The 18,663-nt window shown below is 38.2% G+C and overlaps 2 protein-coding genes and 2 pseudogenes across 3 annotated transcripts in view; all 4 read right to left on the reverse strand.

The window, feature by feature from the left end:
• LOC141332094 (cytochrome P450 2K1-like) overlaps window positions 1-18,663 on the reverse strand; it is a 393,810-nt gene that overhangs the window by 87,087 nt on the left and 288,060 nt on the right. The window lies entirely within an intron of this gene.
• Window positions 3,358-4,923, reverse strand: LOC141343835 (NAD(P)(+)--arginine ADP-ribosyltransferase 2-like). Of its 2 annotated transcripts, XM_073848497.1 has the most exons (3): window positions 4,724-4,923; window positions 4,489-4,593; window positions 3,358-4,413 (listed from the first exon to the last, which is right to left on the reverse strand). In XM_073848497.1, exons 2-3 carry the CDS (start codon window positions 4,537-4,539, stop codon window positions 3,643-3,645), a joined length of 822 nt encoding a protein of 273 aa, XP_073704598.1. In that variant the 5' UTR covers window positions 4,540-4,593; window positions 4,724-4,923; the 3' UTR covers window positions 3,358-3,642. The 2 variants fall into 2 exon arrangements, with proteins under 2 accessions (XP_073704598.1, XP_073704607.1); XM_073848506.1 differs by lacking the exon at window positions 4,724-4,923 and having other exon boundaries at window positions 4,489-4,613.
• LOC141342174 (ecto-ADP-ribosyltransferase 5-like) lies at window positions 7,296-8,302 on the reverse strand (annotated as a pseudogene).
• On the reverse strand, window positions 14,652-15,620 carry LOC141342184 (erythroblast NAD(P)(+)--arginine ADP-ribosyltransferase-like; annotated as a pseudogene).

An 18,663-nucleotide genomic window follows, 5' to 3' on the forward strand; every position in this document is an offset into this window, starting at 1 on the left:
AAATTTTTTTTAGATATTTTGGCTGGAAACAAGACAAAATTCTAAGTAAGAAAATCTTATTTTTTTTTTTTTTTTTGCAGTGCAGTAGGCTCTCATGCCTTTCTTTCGCATTAAATCTTTATTAAAAACAATCCTTTAAAGAACTTTTCTACCTGGACAAGTGCATCTATCATGTTGCCTAGTTTATTTAAAACTGCACCTTTCTTTATTTTAAACCTAGCCAAAAAGCCACGTGTTGACTGTGAAATTTATATGCATTTATGGTACATTTCCGTGTCAATCCATGTTCATTTTTAACAGCGAACAATGCACTGTAACATTTAATTCAGCGCATACAGCGCAGCAAAAAATAGACTCGGTGCCGAAACGATCGCTGCACTGCTGCAAAGGCACCGCTTCTAGGACGTCCTGCCGGACAGCAACCGCGTGCAGTGTGAACGCTCTAATCCGTTAAACATGGGTGCTGAAAAGAATACGTAACGCATACGCACTTCAGACGGAGCAGGTTCGACCATTTCCATCTCTTTTCCTTGCTGCTACAGTCTGTAGCGACAACAGACCGCAAAGGATGATGGCCACGCCTGGGCTGATGGGAAATGTAGTTCCCGCTACCTCCCGTTCGCTCCATTCGCCTGAGCAAACTTTTCTCAGAAGACCTATTGTTTTATCGAGTCATGCGACCACGGTAGTATCGAAAAATTGTTATTGCGGTATGACATCCTAATATATATGTATCAAGTCCCCCTCTCTCTCTCACCTCTTAATTCTGTGCGCGCTCAACTCTTGACACACACGCTCGCTCAACTTGCAACAGCGTTACAAGTGTGTCACAAAATCAACCAATCGGAAAATTAAAGGTCAATTGTGATTGGCTTTTGGTCTCCAATCAAATCGCTAGTAGAACCAAAGCCTGTCTTGTAAATACATAAAGCTGACATTACTGAGTTATTTATGTTTAAAAGTAGCCTATTAAAATGGTACAATGGCATTGCTCAGTTCAACGTGTTGGGAAATCGGGTATTTTGTCCCGCGTCAGCATTTATTCAACAGTTAATAACGCTCAACATTTAAAGGTAAATATCATTCAGCCAATAAAGTGTATGTATTTCATTAAAAAGTGTGTCTAGTACTATATAAATTACCAAGGTTTAATTGGCATCTTTATTTCAAACGACCCGACCGACCGCGACCCGAATATCATAAAAAATATTTTTGGATGACTCGAAACCGCAGGCACCCGCTCATTTCGGATCAACCCACGCATCACTGATGGATATGGATATCTATGGATAGTTCTACAAGACGGGCTTTGGTTCTACTAGCGATTTGATTGGAGACCAACAGCCAATCACAATTGACCTTTATTTTCCGATTGGTTGATTTTGTGCACACTTGTAACGCTGTTGAAAGTTGAGCGAGCGTGTGTGTCAAGAGTTGAGCGCGCACAGAATTAAGAGGCTGAGAAGGAGAGAGGGGGACTTGACAGGAGCGCAGAGAATACGTTTGTGAGAGAGCACCTGAGTAAACTGCGTGAGAGGGGTTATTATTGCACGTTAATACGGATAATAGCAAATACATTTATTGAGCACGGAATCGTTTTTTCTTTGCTCAAACGATTTTTTTTTTGTTTTTGCGATGGTTAATTTCTATTCAAAATATAATGCAATGTGCTTGCAAAATATAGTTCTCTGTGCTCAAAACTTACAATTACTCGCTCAGGATTGAGGCACACATATAACGCTATATTTTTCTCCCACCCATGTTAACGGATTAGAGCGTTTCACACTGCACGCGTTTGCTGTCCGCAGTGCGTCCCAGAAGCGGTGCGTTTGCAGCAGTGCAGCGATCGTTTCCACACCGAGTCTATTTTTTTGCTGTGCTGCAGCCCTGAATTAAAGTTATAACGCATTGTTAGCTGTAAAATGAACATGTATTGACACGGAAATGTGGTGAGTACACCATAAATGCATATAAATGAAGTCTACTGTGTTTTACAGTCAACACCTGGCTTTTGGCTAAGTTTAAAACTAGGAAAAGTGCTTTTCTGCACCGCATATGTAACACACACGAACTGCATACGCACTGTATACGGAGTATGTGTGAAACAGGCGTAAAACCGGGTTTTAAATCGGATGTGTGGAAGTATTTCATTTTCTCTGTCTGAAACCTGTCTCTATCTGAATAAGTGAGTGTGTGAGTAAATGAGGTGAGTGTTCGTAAAATACTTATACAGCCAGCTGCAATAAGTAGGTTGCTATTTTTATTTTTTTCAAGAATACTAAATTGAAACTTTATTTTTTTTACATGGTTTATTAATTTTTTGTTATTAAAATTGAAAAATTGAAGTTCCTGTTTCAAAGTTTACAGAGAGATGGCTAATTTGTATGCCATTGATATGTTCAGTGTTCATGTAAACTGTTTAATAAACACGTCTGCCACTTTTTTCGAGTCTCTTCATTAGTTTTGTTTTTCCTGTAAATGATTCAATAAATACCGTACCGTGAAGTGTTGATACCGTTACATCCCTATTTTATATATTCTGATTTCATTCCATATATTCAGACTTTCATTCCATATATTCAAACTTCATATTATAATTATTTCCTGAACGGCATGCCATAAAATATATATATATATATATATATATATATATATATATATATATATATATAGGTTTAGGTGTAGGGTAGGTGTAAGCTGATAGTAAATACACGTTGTTCAGTATGAAAACCATTACGCCTATGGAATGTCCCCATAAAACATGTAAACACAACAAGTGTGTGTGTGTGTGTGTGTGTGTGTGTGTGTGTGTGTGTACCTGGTATTCATCACGTTGTGGGGACCAAATGTCCCCACAAGGTTAGGAATACCAGTAGATTTTGACCTTGTGGGGACATTTCTCAGGTCCCCATGAGGAAACAGGCTTATAAATCATGCACAATGAGTTTTTTTGATGAAGTAAACGTATGCACAATCTCCTGTGAGGGCTAGGTTTAGGTGTAGGGCGATAGAAAGTACAGTTTGTACAGTATGAAAACCATTACGCCTATGGAATGTCCCCATAAACCCAACGTGTGTGTGTGTGTGTGTGTGTGTGTGTGTGTGTGTGTGTGTTTCAAGACCCATAAATAAGTGGCAGCCAGTGAAAATGGGAGGCAGGTAAAAAAAATGCTGTCTTCAAGCTTTATGCAGTTGTATTTTTCTTTTTTAATAGACTAATGTATATGTGTGCTTTGCAACATTTTTTATCATTAAATAAGAATAAAACTGCTCAAAATCATAAAGCTTGATCAATGAAAAAAAATAAAAAATCCTCAAGTCACATGTCTTGTTGAGGAGAGTTGCACTTTAATAACTGAACAGATATACCATTTTTGCCTGCTGTCTATTGACTTTTCTTGCCATAACAAATGTGTCTTATAAATACACCGTAATACAGCAGACAGAGTAAAACTAATATTAAAAGATCCGTAATGGTGACTTAAAACAAAACACGTTTTCAGTAAAACCTTAACATAAACCTCTGTTAACTCTCAACAATAACAATTTTCAATACACACATGAAAGAAACATGTTTTTCACAGTATCACAGTTTTTACAGCTTTTTACAGTTTTTCCTTTTCTTTTTTTTTCTTCTTCTTTTTACAGTGCAAAAAGTTCCACCTCTGTCTTGGCACTGATGCACTGTGCAGTGCAATTCACTCTGCAGTTCAGTTCACTTTTTTTCCCAGTGCTTTTCAAAATGTACACAGTTTCACACCAGAGGTCTTTATGATATATTCTGGTCTTGACAGCAGTGACTTTAAATGTCTCATATGGAGGGATAAGCACCTCTTGCTCAATAGGAAATATAGAGTATTTTGTCACCTCAGCACCTTCACACGTGTAAATTTCAAAACAAGATTTAGTTCCAAATATTTGTGCCACATGATGATTAAGCGAAGAGGATGTAAATGAGCCAAAACGAATCTCTTTGTTCAAGACATCCCTATCAAACCTAACTGTAGTACCACGATAAGTCGAATAACATATGTTTTGTGTTTTCTTCAGGATCTGTATCGCATCTGTTAACAGAAAGTGAAGTGAGTACCATTTGAATGTCCCCTCTTTGTATTTCTGTTTCTCACTGCGAACAGCATTATTGAAATCATGATACACCACAAACTTTGAGTTTGTGTAAACATGAAATGCTAGAGAATGCTGTTTTGACAAGTTATCTTTTTGTTTCGCTTTGTGTGCGCCATTTTCCCAAAGTTTTGCAAATTCACTTTCAGGCTGAGATTTGTCCTTCTCTAGGTATTTTGTCTCCACCAGATTCCTCATGTTCTCTGCACAGCCGTCATATTGATCATCAACTGAATTCGGTGCCATATCCAATGGAAATATATGTTCTTCAACGGCAGCTCTGTGATCCTGCAGTGACAGTAATCATAATGATCAATTATCAGTATTCATGTCTATAATATTCATACTAAAACACAAGCTTACCTGTCCTGGAGCAGCTAAAATGAGAAGAAGAGCTTCAATGATAAGCAGCATCTTGATTCAGTCCAATTCATCAGACGATCTAGTAGAAATAGCTAAAAGCAGATGCTGAAACACAGGAGTTTCACAAGAGCTAATTCCGGCTTGAAATATAATAGAAAGGAATATGTCTATCAATTTGCACATTAAAACTGTTATATAATGTTATATTGACCTTTTACTTTAACCCCAAACTTACTTGAGAATATTGTTTTCTCTCTCTTTCTCTCTTTGTCAGATTCTGTGTTTACTTTCAGATCTTCAGGAACAACGAAAAGAGGAGAAGATCAGAAAAGTTGGTCACTCACAGCCAGACAACGACTCTAGTTAAGTCAAGATATGCTCCATCTGGAATTGTCGCCAAATTTTTACGATATATAATTATAACATAAACATAAAAAAAACGTAAAACTGAATTAAACGGATGCATCGTGCTCATCCGATGAAATGCGTGTGAAGGCGTGTGTGGTTTCAAACAGGAAAACACTCTTCCTGTCTAAGATGAGTAATAATAGGGGCCTCGTGCAATGTACATGATGTTTATATTTCAAAAACATGCACTAAAAATATGTTCTTAACTTAATTATACTGAGGAAACTAAGCTTTTCTACACAATTCAAGTTCATATAAAACAAATGTAAGAAGTTTATTAAAAATTAACATTTGGCTGAAGTACCTGAATTAATTAAGTTCTCATTTATTTACTACTGATAAAATGTCTTCCATTCAACTGCTCCCTAGCAGTAGCGTCTTTAACTAAATGTAATTGAGGCCACGCCCGTTATTTCAGTAAAAATGGATAATGGTATTTTGGCCATAAGCTCAAAGGAATGACAGACAATGACCAGTAGGTAGTGCTGTAACCACACTGTACGAATACACTCCAGTCCTCATCTCAGTGCATCAGTGCATGGCAAACACAAGACCTAACTAAAAGAAGTTCACTTTAATAATAATAATGACAAAAAAAAAAAAAAGCAGTGTTGATATATGTGATTAAACTATGAGAATGCTTTCAGTTTGTTTTACTTTCAAATTCAGCATGCTAAACAAAACAAGCAGCACTTTTATTTTAGCATATTAAATATTGGACATATATGCTGCTTGGCAATAGGCCTATATATTATTTCCTAAAAGACTACTACATGACAAACACTCAAAAAGTGTAAGTGAAGAAAATAAAAATAACTTTATTTCATTATGTTGAAATGATCTTGAAGCATTGAACTACACTGAAAGGAAAAAGATGTAGTTACATTGATTTGTGTGAAACTAATATTTATGAACACACACACATATTTAACCCTCTGGGGTTCTTCGCCGACCAGTCACACTCAGGGCCCTCACGGTCAAAAGTGACTGGAGCCCTGAAATCATTATTTCTTTTTTTTTTTCAGTAAAATCAATCAAATGTATTTTTGTTCAATAATATTTTTTTTCTTTTTTTCTGTCGTGTTTTGACAGAATTTTATGATAATAATTAATATCTATGCAATATGATCTATTTTTTCTCATTGAATACAATAGAAATGTTTTAAATATATATATATATATATTTTTTTTTAATTAATGCTGTATTTCAGTTTAAAGTAGATACCTGGCCTATAGAAAACAATTTTTTGAAGTCAGATTTGTGCCATCGGGTGGCGTAGTGAGCATAATTATTAGGCAATACCCCATTTTAACCACTAGATGGATGTAATGCTCTCTATAGAAGGATTTGTAAATTCTAGTTGTTTTTGCACATATTTGCCCTTGCCTTTTCAGGTTGTGGATTTTAATATATAAAATGAGATTATCAAAGACTATTTTTTTTTTTTATTTGCCAAGTTTTTTGTTTGTTTGATTGGTTTAACTGGTAATTTGAAGCGCCAGTTTTACTTTATAATAAAGTCAAACCAGAACATTGCATTAGAAAGAGAAACAATGGAAAGCATTTTGTTACCCATTGTTTTAATTCTAACTTAATAAAAATGCAATTCTTTCAGTCATACCAATTTTTATTTTATTTTTTTAACCTTTTTATAATGAACATTTTGATTTAAATACATTTTTGTAAAATTCAATAAACAATAACTCTTATTTAGCACAGCAATTATGAACAGCAGCAGCATTGGCAACAAAATAACAGCAAAAGTAATAATTATCAAACATTAAATGGAAAATAGAGAAATAAAAGTATTTTAAATATCATCCTAACCTTATTTACATATTATGTGCATTCTTTTTTTACATATTAAATGAACAGTAACTCTTATTCAAAAGGCAACAGCAATTATGAACATAAATCTAAAATAACAGCAAAAGTATAACAATTGTCAAACAGTAAATAAAAAAATAGAGGAAAAAAAGTGTTTTAATTATCATCCTAACTATATTTATTATTTACATACTAATTGTAATTACAGATCAGGTTGTGACAGATCACAACAGAGTGTCTCCTTATAGCACTTTGAGCAAATGATGCTTGTTTTGAAATCTTTTTTCTGTGTGTGTGTGTGTGTGTGTGTGTGTGTGTGTGTGTGTGTGTGTGTGTGTGTGTGTGTGTGTGTGTGTGTGTGTAACCATGTAACCATGTCAGTTCAAGCTTCACAGCATGATACCTCAAAGCTATCAATACACTGCAGCATTTAGCTCCAACCCTGATCAAACTCATCCCTGCATAACAGCAAGGCTTCATTAATTTTATAATATCATCAAAGACGGGATATAAATCCAAGAAATACAAGAATCGATGGCAGCGCTTTTTCTGACCAATTGCCCATGCAAATTTATTTCTCAGCAGGATTGAGTTGCAGTATTGCTGGCAAATCGAGTGTTTCCAGGCACTCTAGAATAAGTTCTTCATCAGTGGAAATGGGTTCCTTTATTCCCCAAGCATTAAATACCTGTTTTGAAATACATTTGCAAAATTTCAAAACTTCAATTCCTGATGTATTATTATTGAACCACTCTTTTTTTTTTTTTTTTTTTTTTTTTGGATGCCACTGTACAGTTCATGTTACTTCTTGTTCCAGAGCTTTCCAACTTGTACACAGTCTCACACCAGAGATCTGTATGATTGCTTCTTGGCATCACAGCAGTGACTTTAAACTTCTCATATGGAGGAATCAGCACTTGTTTCTGTTCAGAATACTTTGCAAGTTTTGATTTCAAAACAAGATTTATTTCCTAAACGTTGTGCCATGTTACGATCAAGAGAAGATGAAGCAAATGAGCCAAAACGAATCTCTTTGTTCAGAACATTCTTATCAAATTCAGCTTTGGTACCACAAAATGTTAAATAACATTTTTTGTGTGTTTCAGTCAATTTCTTGATTGCATCAGTTAAGAAAAAGTGAAGTGAATGCCATTTAAATGTTTGGTCTGCATAGTTTTGTTTACCAATACAAACAGCCATATTAAATTTGCGGTATACATTAGAATTAAGGTTGGTGTACACGTAAATGGCGGGCGAATGGGCACGATTGCTTGTTAAATTATCTTCAGGTTCTGTGGCATTCACTTCTCCCTCTTGCCAAGCCTTTTTAAATTCCTCTGAGTCGTTGATTTCCGTCTTCACCAGATTCGCCATGTTCACAGTACAACCATCATATTCATCATCAACTGATTTCAGTGCCATATGAAGTGGACATATCTTTGCACCAGCAGCTCTGTGATCCTGCAGGAATCATAATTATCAATCATCAGGATTCAAGTCTGTAATATTCATACTAAAACACAAGCTTACCTGTCCTAGAGCAGCGAAAATGAGTAGAGCTTTAATGATCCGCAGCATCTTGATTCAGTCAAATCCATTAGATCAGGGATCCTCAAATCTGGCCCACGAGATCCATTTTCCTGAAGAGTTTAGCTCTAACCCTAATCAAACACACCTGAGCATGCTAATCAAGGTCTTCAGGATCATTAGAGAATCACAAGTAGGTAAGTTTGATCAGGGTTGGAGCTAAACTCTGCAGCGCATTGGCCCTCCAGGGTAAGATTTGAGGAACCCTGCATTAGATGCACTGTAAAAAAATTGCTGTAGTTCTGCAGCTGGTTGCCAGTAACTTACTGTAGATTTTTAATTTATGTTATTTACTGGCAACAGTTTGTTCAAAGTTAAATGAACATTAAACATTAACAAGTCTATGTCTTTACAGAATAAAACTATAAAATAACAACCTACTGCAAAGCATTCTGGGAACCAGAAACCTTCATCAACCTTTTTCTGTTTTTTTCCTTCATATTTTGGTTCCCAGAATGCTTTGCATGAGGCTGTTATTTTAGTTTTATTCTGTAAAGATACAGACTTGTTAATGTTTAATGTTCAATTAACTTTGAACAAACTGTTGCCAGTAAATAACATAAATTTAAATCTACAGTAAGTTACTGGCAACCAGCTGCCAGTAATACTGTAATTTCTACAGATTTTGTTTACAGTGTGATCTAGATTCTAGAAGACCTAGTGAAAAGCAGATGCTGAAAGACAACCAGAAACACAGGGTTTAATTTACAATAATGACAGTTAAGATAAACTGCAACCCAGAAATGAAGAAAATACTGTGTTTTGTTACTTAATCTTGTGATTTTCACTGATGGACCCAAAACTTACCTGAGGTTATACTCTTAATTCTTGTCAGCTTCTGAATTTGTTTTCATTTTTCTTCAAGAGCAACAATGAGAAGACAGTATCAGGAAAGTCAGTTGCTCTTAGTCAGACAACAACAGCAGTCTGAGAAATAAGGAATCATTGCTCATAATTATCATTGCTAATAATGTGTGCGCGTTCGTGTGTTTCGGGCTTCCAACATTAGCAAAACAAAGCACAATGATCTGGTAAAATGGTGAGGAGACAAAGTACCGCTTTTTCAATCCTTTACACAATGGCAGTAAACCTTTTGCTTTTAGCAATCATGAAATTAATTATATGCTTAATTATTTGAATGAATCATTGAAGGAGGGGCTTCATTACATTGACTTTCATGAAACGGCTAACAGCCTTCTTCAACATGTTTACCATTAAACATTCATTTTGGAGTGAAATTACAATGAAATAAAAGCTGTTTCATTGTAATTATGTAGGATTCAGTCTGTGGAATTTTGCTTTAACCCAGGCAAACGTGGCAACATTTCTACAAAATATTACTTTGCTCCTTTCTTGTTTCACAGCACTTTCAAAGTGAAATCTCAGTTCTTCGTATTACTTTCTGTACAGTCTTAATAATTCTGTTTTTGTGCCAAATCATTTAGCATGTTCTCTTTTCATATATAAATGCTTAAAAGCAGAAGTTTATATTCTTGAACCTCTACAGACATGATCTTGTAGTTGTTTGAAATGCACTTTTGAGAAGTCTGCCCACTCAGGTATCAATTTCTTTCCCAGGACAGGAAATGGTGTTCTTAGTTGACGTCCAAGCATCAGCTGTACAGAACTGTATCCTGTCGCTTGGATGGGTGTCACTCTGTAAGCGAGAAGAGCTAGAAAAGGATTACACAGTAGCATTACAGTTGTGACACCGCAACAGCTAAAGTCTGTTTAAATCATTTAAACCTCGTGTGAGCACGTCATAAATAGAAGGCGGCAGCAGATTACTGTCAGGGATTTGCCATGTTGCGCCGCACAACTCACGTCCGGTGTACCCATACAGAAATGTAATATATGTGCTTATATGAAATACCCATGTATTAAATACATGTCTTGTATATGCCATATCCATATATGATTCCTATTAGAAAATGGAACAATTTCATATATTGACATATAAGTCTACCCCATACAAAAATATATGTTTATGTATGTATAATACATGTATTGCCATATATGGAATATATATAATTATTAATATATGTGAGATATATGCATTTTTTTATTATGTTATATACAGATTAGATATATATGAAACCATATATTTCATGCATATTTAATATTTTAATATGTGATCTTTGATCTTTAAATACAGGACACATGTGAGACACTACACTCTACAAAGTTGCAGTGCATTGCACATTTCACACCTTGAGCCTTAAATGTTAAATGGTACACAATGAAACATCTTTATTTAAACAGAATTTATTTAAATAGGAACAAAAAATGTTACTGACATGCACAATCAAACAGAAAAAAAGAAACAATTACATATATAACTGATTAAAACACTGAACAGGCATAAGAAACAAAACATCAATTGTAGTGGTCCAGCTAAAGGTCTACAGGTTTGTATTCCCACAGCTTGGTTAGTTTTTGGTTTATTGCCATCCCCAGAAGGCCCCAGGTGAAGAAATGTCTGGATTCCAGCATCTGTATAAATATAAAAAAAGATAAAAGTTAGATTTTGATAAGATAATTACAATAAATTTTCTGAACCATATACTATCCAACATTGTACCAAAGTGATAAACTACTATAAGATGACAAATATACTGAATATTAAACAGTTGGTAAAGTTAAAGATTATTTTAAAACTGCAGAATACTAATTATGTATATGTTTGTAAGTTGTAGTTGTAAAATATTCCCAGATACCACAAGGACATGGCAGAACAACAAAGCACAGCCTGCATGCCCATTCAAATAATATGTCTCTATATACATGAAGAACTAAAATATAGTAGCCCAAATGCTCAATGACAGAGTTCACAGCTAAGGTTACAATTTAATTTGCTATTTAGCATCAATTAAATAAAGTGTTGACATTCATAATACCTAATATGTGCATTGTTTTGGCCTGGAGAAAACAGGGTGGAACTATTACATGGATTTTTGCATGACAATTTTGATTAAATCCCCTAAAATAAGGTCTGCCGTTCACACAAACTCATAATCCTTTCACATTTTATTATATGACATAAAAAAACATCAGTTAAACCCTACTTTTGATTCGTATTTTAATTTTTAAACTCTTATGTTTCTTAAAAAAGATGGTTGCTAGCATGCTGCTAAATGGGACTACAGGGCCTGTCGGAGGCATTAAACGTCATCACGCCGAACAGTTTATCAATTTACTGTGTTTTGCATTGTAGTGTAATTTATAGTGCAATTAATTGAAGAATAATCAATTAATAGTTTCCCGCACCACATTTACTGCCTTTGTCACAGTGAAAGTGAAACTTTAATAATCTATAGTGCTTAAAGCCACGTTTAAGATAAATGTTACGGCCATATGAAGCTGTTAGAAAGCAGATAGATTGAGGATTTTCTTGAAGCAAGGATAAAATAATATTTTGTGTACCCACCCTAACAACATGATAGCTAAAATGTGGTACTTCATTCACTAAAATAAGTTTAATCTTACCATATCCAAAACCTCTAGTTATTTATAGATTAAATGCACTAGAATTTTATTAAATAGTACACGGAGACACATATTTTGTTGATTTGATTTGTCTACATATTTAACCTTTTCTGTGTACGCTCCATGATTCACATCACTGCCATCCACATCTGCAGGTTCGGCCTCCATTTCTGTTTTCTGAGATTTTCGGGACTCATTACCTATTCATGGGACACAAACGAGAATAGCACAATTATCAGCAAAGATATGAACAAAATTTACTACGATAGATTAACCATATTTTTAAAACCCCATAATCACATCCTTTAGTGTACTGTTACCTTTATGCAATGTACACAACATACATGTTCTTAAGCACCCACTCATGTCACTTACATGCCAATGCACTTGGTGCAATATAACCAAGTAACTTACTGTAATTTACTATATGAATTCAAGGTGCTTTTATTTAAATAATTCCATTTTTTGCAGTTTTATAGTTCTAGTCTAGACTACATCTCAGAGATAAACATTATAATTTTCATCCGTTATTTTTGTCAGACAGCTTTAAATAATTTCCAAATGTGGCATTGCTTATCCAGTGAAAACAATTAGCTCGCAGTATCTCCATACAGATTGTTCATTAACCTACCCAGTAACGTTAGCTAAAATTAACTTTAATGCAAGCAAATTGCAAAACACATCAATGCAGCTGTAAACATAACATCATATATAAAACAATGCAAGGGAATATTTTAAAAAACTTATCTGCTCTATATAGAGACAGAGGCTCTTGCAGACCAAAACAATCATATAACACTTAGTTTCTATGAAATATTAGCGTAGGAATAAAGCGTTGAGTAAATTAGCATAAATTACCTGCACCGCTGCCACATTCAAAGGCGTTTCATCGTTTCCTCTCAGTGATGTCGGTCTGTCTTCGTGCCCGTCTATAAAATCATTGTCGTTTATTATGTGAATGTATTGGCCCATGTGTTATCCTTCCACTTACTAAGAAAAACATCTTCCCGCAGATGACTTGTATCATTGCCCAGCCATTGCTCAGACTCTGCCGTTAGCGCGGGTGTGTTTGAATTTTGGCGCATGCGCAGTAGCGGTATTGTGACACGCACTCAATCGCTCATGTATTTTAATGAAATGCGTTTTAGTTCATTGATGATGACAGCACATATGGACAAACAGTTACATGAAGTGTTTTCCCCCTCAATAACTCTATAATACATTCGTTTTACTACAAGTAACTAGTACATTGGCATTTTTTGAACAGGTTATATATTCATCTGTATTTTTTCCCCAGAAAACTGAATTGAAATAATAAAGTTAAGCAAAAAAATATTTTGTTATGTGATTTACAATAAGCAGTATCTTTTAGGCATAAATGGTTAATAAACTTGCATAAATTCAATATATACATTGGTAATTTTGATATATATTGTTAACATATATGGTCTTATCATATAATACAATATACAATTTTAATATATATTGTAAACATATATGGTCATAACATGCAATACCATATAAAAGTTGACCATATATTTACTTTCAATATATGTTTATATACAAATTGTACTATGGGAAATACATATATGTTATAAACATATATCTACATATATCCAGAAGATGTATATATGTGATAATAATATATTGCCCTATATTTAACATATATGAGAGTAGCACTTCTGATATAGGGACATATATGTCATATATTACATTTCGGTATGGGTAGACACGGTGTAAATAAATATCTAAACTGATAAATAACAAATTGGAGATTAATAGCAGATTTGTCTTATTTTAAATTAATACTAAAAACTGAAATGAAAAATTTACTTCAGCCAGAAATGTACTTTTACTATGGTAAAATAAATATTCACAAGAGGCTTTTGAATTTTGGCGAACTTTTTTCTCTGTATAGTGTCGCTATGACAACTTGTAAATACAGTAAATTTGGTCATGCAATATTTAAACCACGTGTGTTACAACTAACCCAAAGTTGGTTTGTGCCTCACACTCCCCTAGGTTCGTTTCATAAATGAGGCCCAATGAGTGTCATCCCGGTTTCAGTATTGCAACAATTGGCATGTAAAAGTAGTTTAATGAAGATGTTTTATTTTGGGCATTTTATATTTGCTCTGCTGGTGGATATATAGCTGTACGTAAACGTCAAGCAAATGCTCTACTCCTCACTAAAATGCAGCAAGAAAAGGGTCAAAATGCCAACTTATTCTGTTTCTGTGGGCAACTATTGTTACAATTCAGAAGTGAAGAACTAACGAAACAGGAAGTTGAACAGTAAGTAATTTAGCAATATTCAGTTCAGTTCAAGTTCAAGAGCCACTGCAGAAACTTATTTCCCCTCCTGTGTTCCTGCATTATTGCATAGCATTGATAAGCTTCCAGAAATGTATAGTAATCTGGCTGACGTAGACAAGATGAGCATTTGAGGTTAAAAAGTATATAAATTGTATTTTTTTTTTTTAGAAAATTTGATCATTTTGCTAGATAAGACCCTTCTTTCCTCGGCTCTGATCGTTTAGAACCATTCGAAGCTGCATTTTGGAAGTTCAAACTTAGGGGCACCATAGAAGTCCATTATATGGAGAGACATCCTGTAATGTTTTCCTCAAAAAACATAATTTCCTTACGACTGAAGAAAGAAAGACATGAACATCCTTGATGACAAGGGGGTGAGTATATGATCTGTCATTTTTTGTTCTGAAAGTGAACTACTCTTTTAATAACAAATCCAAATAAAACAAAATGTTGAAAAATTTTATTGAGATGCATCAATAATAATTATCATAAGCATCACTTGCAAACTTGCAATGAACAACAGTTTTGGGAGAATGTATTATGACACCATACTCCTTTCCCAAACATGGTCCAATTGCTACAGTGAAAACATAACAGAAACATAACAGAAAAGTCTAAAAGTTAACTGGTTAGCAGATAAACATTTTGGAAAGTAATGCTAAAATTAGTAAACAATTAAAACCCGGAACATGGTTTCCACTGTTAAACAATGCACAGTTCAGCTCACTTCTTTTTCCTGTGTTTTTCAATGTGTACACAGTGTCACACCAGGCACCTTGCTGACCTTTAGTTTTAATATGAGTGACTTTAAACGTCTCATATGGAGGAATCAGCACCTCTTCCTCACCAGGATACTTTGAATATTTCGACACAGCGACACCTTCACAAGTGTAGATTTCAAAACAAGATGTCTTTCCAAAATGTTTTGCTACTGAGCGCATAAGAGAAGAAGATGCAAACGAGCCAAAACGAACCTCTTTGTTCAGAACATTCTTGTCAAACTCAACTTTAGCCCCAAGATAAGTCGAATCGCTTCTGTTAACAGAAAGTGAAGTGAATACCATTTGTATTTGTTGTTTTTGTATGTTCGTTTACCAGCACAAACATCCTTGTTGAAGTTGTTATATATTTTGTTATCAGTGTAGACATACATAGCAATAGAATGATTCTTTAACAAGTTGTCTTCTGGTTGACCAGCATGGTGAACTCCTTCTTTCCAAACCATTGCAAAAGTAGATTGAGGGTTAGACAACTCTTTCTTCAGATATACTGTCTGCACCAGACCTTGCATTTTCTCTGTACAGCCCTTATATTGATCATCAATGGAATTCAGTTCCATATCCTGTGGATATACCATACCTTTTATAGCAGCTCTGTGATCCTGCAGCGACAGGAATCATAATGATCAATCATCAATATTTGTGTCTGTAATATTGATACTAGAACATAAGCTTACCTGTCCTAGAGCTGCTGAAATGAGAAGAAGAGCTTCAATGATCAGCAACATCTTGATTCAGAGAAAATCCCTCAGAAGATCTAGTAGAAATAGCGAAGAGCAGATGCTGAAGGACAATAAAAAACACAATAGCTGTTCACATCATCTGCATAAATATTAATTATATATTAATATTTATTTATTAATAATTAATACAGATTTAAATTCATATAACTGGTATTTAATAACAGATTGCCGAACTAATGTAATTGTTATATTTACCTTTTACTTCACTCCAACATTTACGGAGAATACTGAAGCAGTGATGAGAGAAGAAAAAAGCCAGTTTCTCACACCCAGATGACAACAGCTCTTTAAGAAGAAGTTGCCTGTTTGATAAGGCAAGTAATATTTGGATTCTATGATAGCATGTGTTTTAGAAAGAGATAAGTTATTGAACTTTGATCAGTGCAATAAAATATTGATAATGCTCAATAAAAATATTACAATCAAAATATACAGTCCTAAGAAACATGGTGTCAGGGTTCTGTCACTTCGGACTAGTTTTCTTGTGGTTTGGTGACAGAGCCCTGACACTCCCGTCACGTCTTGTTCCCCTTCAGTCGAATCACTTCGACGTTACATGGGATCTCGCCCGAGAGACCTATCATCTCTGAGCCTTATATAAAAAGGCCAATTGCAAATTGGCGAGTGGACGTGCGCGCCGGCCACGCCCCGTACATACGGGTATATAAGATGGCCGCGCGCATCACTCAGTTAGACTTTTGCTTTCAGAGCCTTTCTGATCGAGCCTTCTAAGAAAGAAACTTCAAGAAAACTTCACGTTCCTGCTCAAGCTCTTCTCTGCTGACGTGCTGCCATCTATAAGAGACTTCTAAAAGAGTGTTTGGCAGCCGTCAGCGGTATCCTGCGGGCGGCCGTTTTAACGGCCATTAAAAGCCTCCTGCGCTCCAGCGAGCAGCCCCAGCAGTGCACAGAGTGCCGCGGTTCCTCCCTGGGCAGACCAGGATCTAAAAGAGCAATTTCCTCACGGCCGTGAAGCGTCCTTTTCAGGATGGTATTCCGGCCGTGCGCTACTGGATGTGGCAGTTTCCTCACCTCTGAGGATGGACATGAACGCTGCCTCACATGTCTGGGCTTAGAACATGCTGAGGCAGCGTTCACGGATGGTTCATGCGAGCATTGTGAGTGCATGACCATGGTCACGCTGAGAAACCGCCGCTCTTTTGCGAGACGGCTCGCCTCTGCGCCCCGCGGCCCGTCGTTAAGCCGTCAGTGCTTTTCGGCCGCCGTGGCGAGGCAAAGGGGGGATTTAAAGGTTACGGTGCAGAACGCGCCGCCGGCTTCCAAAGCCCCGCGGCCGTCTGCACCCCAGCGTGGCCCCGTTGAGTGGCCAGAGCAGTATGCTTCCCCGGTATCCGGGCCGAGCATCTCTTTTGGCGCTCCACCAGAGGAAGAGATGTCTGTCGCTGCGTCAGAGGGTGAGTCTGACGGCGAGGCGGATATCTCGCCGGGCCAGCGCCCTCCCGTGGTTGCTGCTCCGGCTGACATGGACGCTGAGCTGTCGGCTATGCTCCTCCGTGCCGCCAGGGGGATCGGCCTCGAGGTGTCAGATCTACCTCCTGCCGATCCCTCTAGGCTTAGCGACTGGTTCCTGAGGGGGGCGCCTGCGGTTCCGCCGCGCCCTCCCTCCGTTCCATTCTTTCCGGAGGTGCATGAGGAGCTGGTCAAAACCTGGCGGGCGCCGTTTTCATCGCGTCTCCGCCCCAGCTCCTCCCCCCTCACCACCCTCGATGGCGGGGCAGCCCGGGGATACGAGTTGGTTCCCCAGGTGGAGCACGCTGTAGCGGTGCATCTGTGCCCGCGTGGCGCCACCACCTGGCAGGACCGACCGCATCTACCCTCCAAAGCGTGTGAGCGCTCGTCCGCCCTTGCGGGCCGCGTCTACCGCGCTGCTGGACAGGTTGCCTCTGCCCTCCACGCCATGGCCACCTTACAGGTCTACCAGGCGCAGGCGCTGAAACAGCTGGACAAGGGTGGTCCTGATCAAGAAGTGATGCAGGAACTCCGCGCCGCCACCGACTTCGCCCTTCGAGCGACGAAGGTCACGGCGCGGTCTCTTGGTCAGGTGATGTCCACGGCCGTGGTCCAGGAGCGACACTTGTGGCTCAATCTGGCTCAGATGGCGGACGCCGACAAAGCTCGCTTTCTCGACGCCCCCATCTCCCAGAGCGGCCTGTTCGGCGACACTGTCGAGGATTTCGCCCAGCAATTCTCGGCAGTCCAGAAGCAGACGGAGGCCATCAAACATATCTTGCCCCGCCGCGAAGTCAACATCCCGCCGCCGGTGGCCCCGCCTCCGCCTGCCCATCGCCGAGGGCGCCCCCCTGCGGCCAGTAGGTCAACTCCAGCTCCCGCCGAGGGTCACAAAGCCGGGATGGCTACCCGGCGCAGAGCCGGCCGCAGGAGAGCGGCGCCGCCCGCCTCTCAGGGACCGGCCCGAAACACTCGCAAGAAAACTGCGAAACGTCCCTGACGCGGGCCTCCAGAGGTGATTGAGACTGCTCTTTAGGGGATGCTAACATCTACGCTCCACGCTCCCGGTGGAGGGCCGGGAGCCACTGTGTACTTCAATGCTGCAGTCGGCCATCCGTCGACGGCACCCACAATTTTCTCAAAAAGAGCAAAATTCTCACCTCTGGTTTCGGCCTCGAGTTTCCTTTCTGAGCAGCACTTACACTCCTCAGAACCAGACTCGCGGCCGGCATTCGCCAGCGCGGGATCCAGGGAAGAAGGTAAGCACTGCTTAGTGCAGTTAGACACTTCTCCAGGACGTTCATCCTTCTGGGCTCTGTCTCCTTCCCTGTCTCCCCCTAGGCTGCCCCACCACGGTCACGTTGGTCAACGTTCCCTTGATACCACTACGCTGGTTGATACGGACGGTACGGCCCGGCCCCAGGCGTCCGCCCAGACTCAGAGGTACCCCTTACATTCTTATTCGGGCAGGCGTGCCTCTGTTCTGCCTGCGGAGGTCGCGTTCCTACTGGCGAAGGACGCGATCCAGCCTGTCCCTCCCCCGGGACGAGGTCGGGAC

This window comes from Garra rufa, chromosome 1, assembly GCF_049309525.1.
Source record: "Garra rufa chromosome 1, GarRuf1.0, whole genome shotgun sequence".
Taxonomy (NCBI): Eukaryota; Metazoa; Chordata; class Actinopteri; order Cypriniformes; family Cyprinidae; genus Garra; species Garra rufa.

Bases quoted from the DNA above. Each gene is read 5' to 3' on its own strand.
- LOC141343835 (XM_073848497.1), bottom strand. From the start codon at position 4,539: ATGCTGCTTATCATTGAAGCTCTTCTTCTCATTTTAGCTGCTCCAGGA. The intron at 4,414-4,488 runs GTAAGCTTGTGT...CTGTCACTGCAG, and splicing joins TTTTAGCTGCTCCAGGACAG to GATCACAGAGCTGCCGTTGA.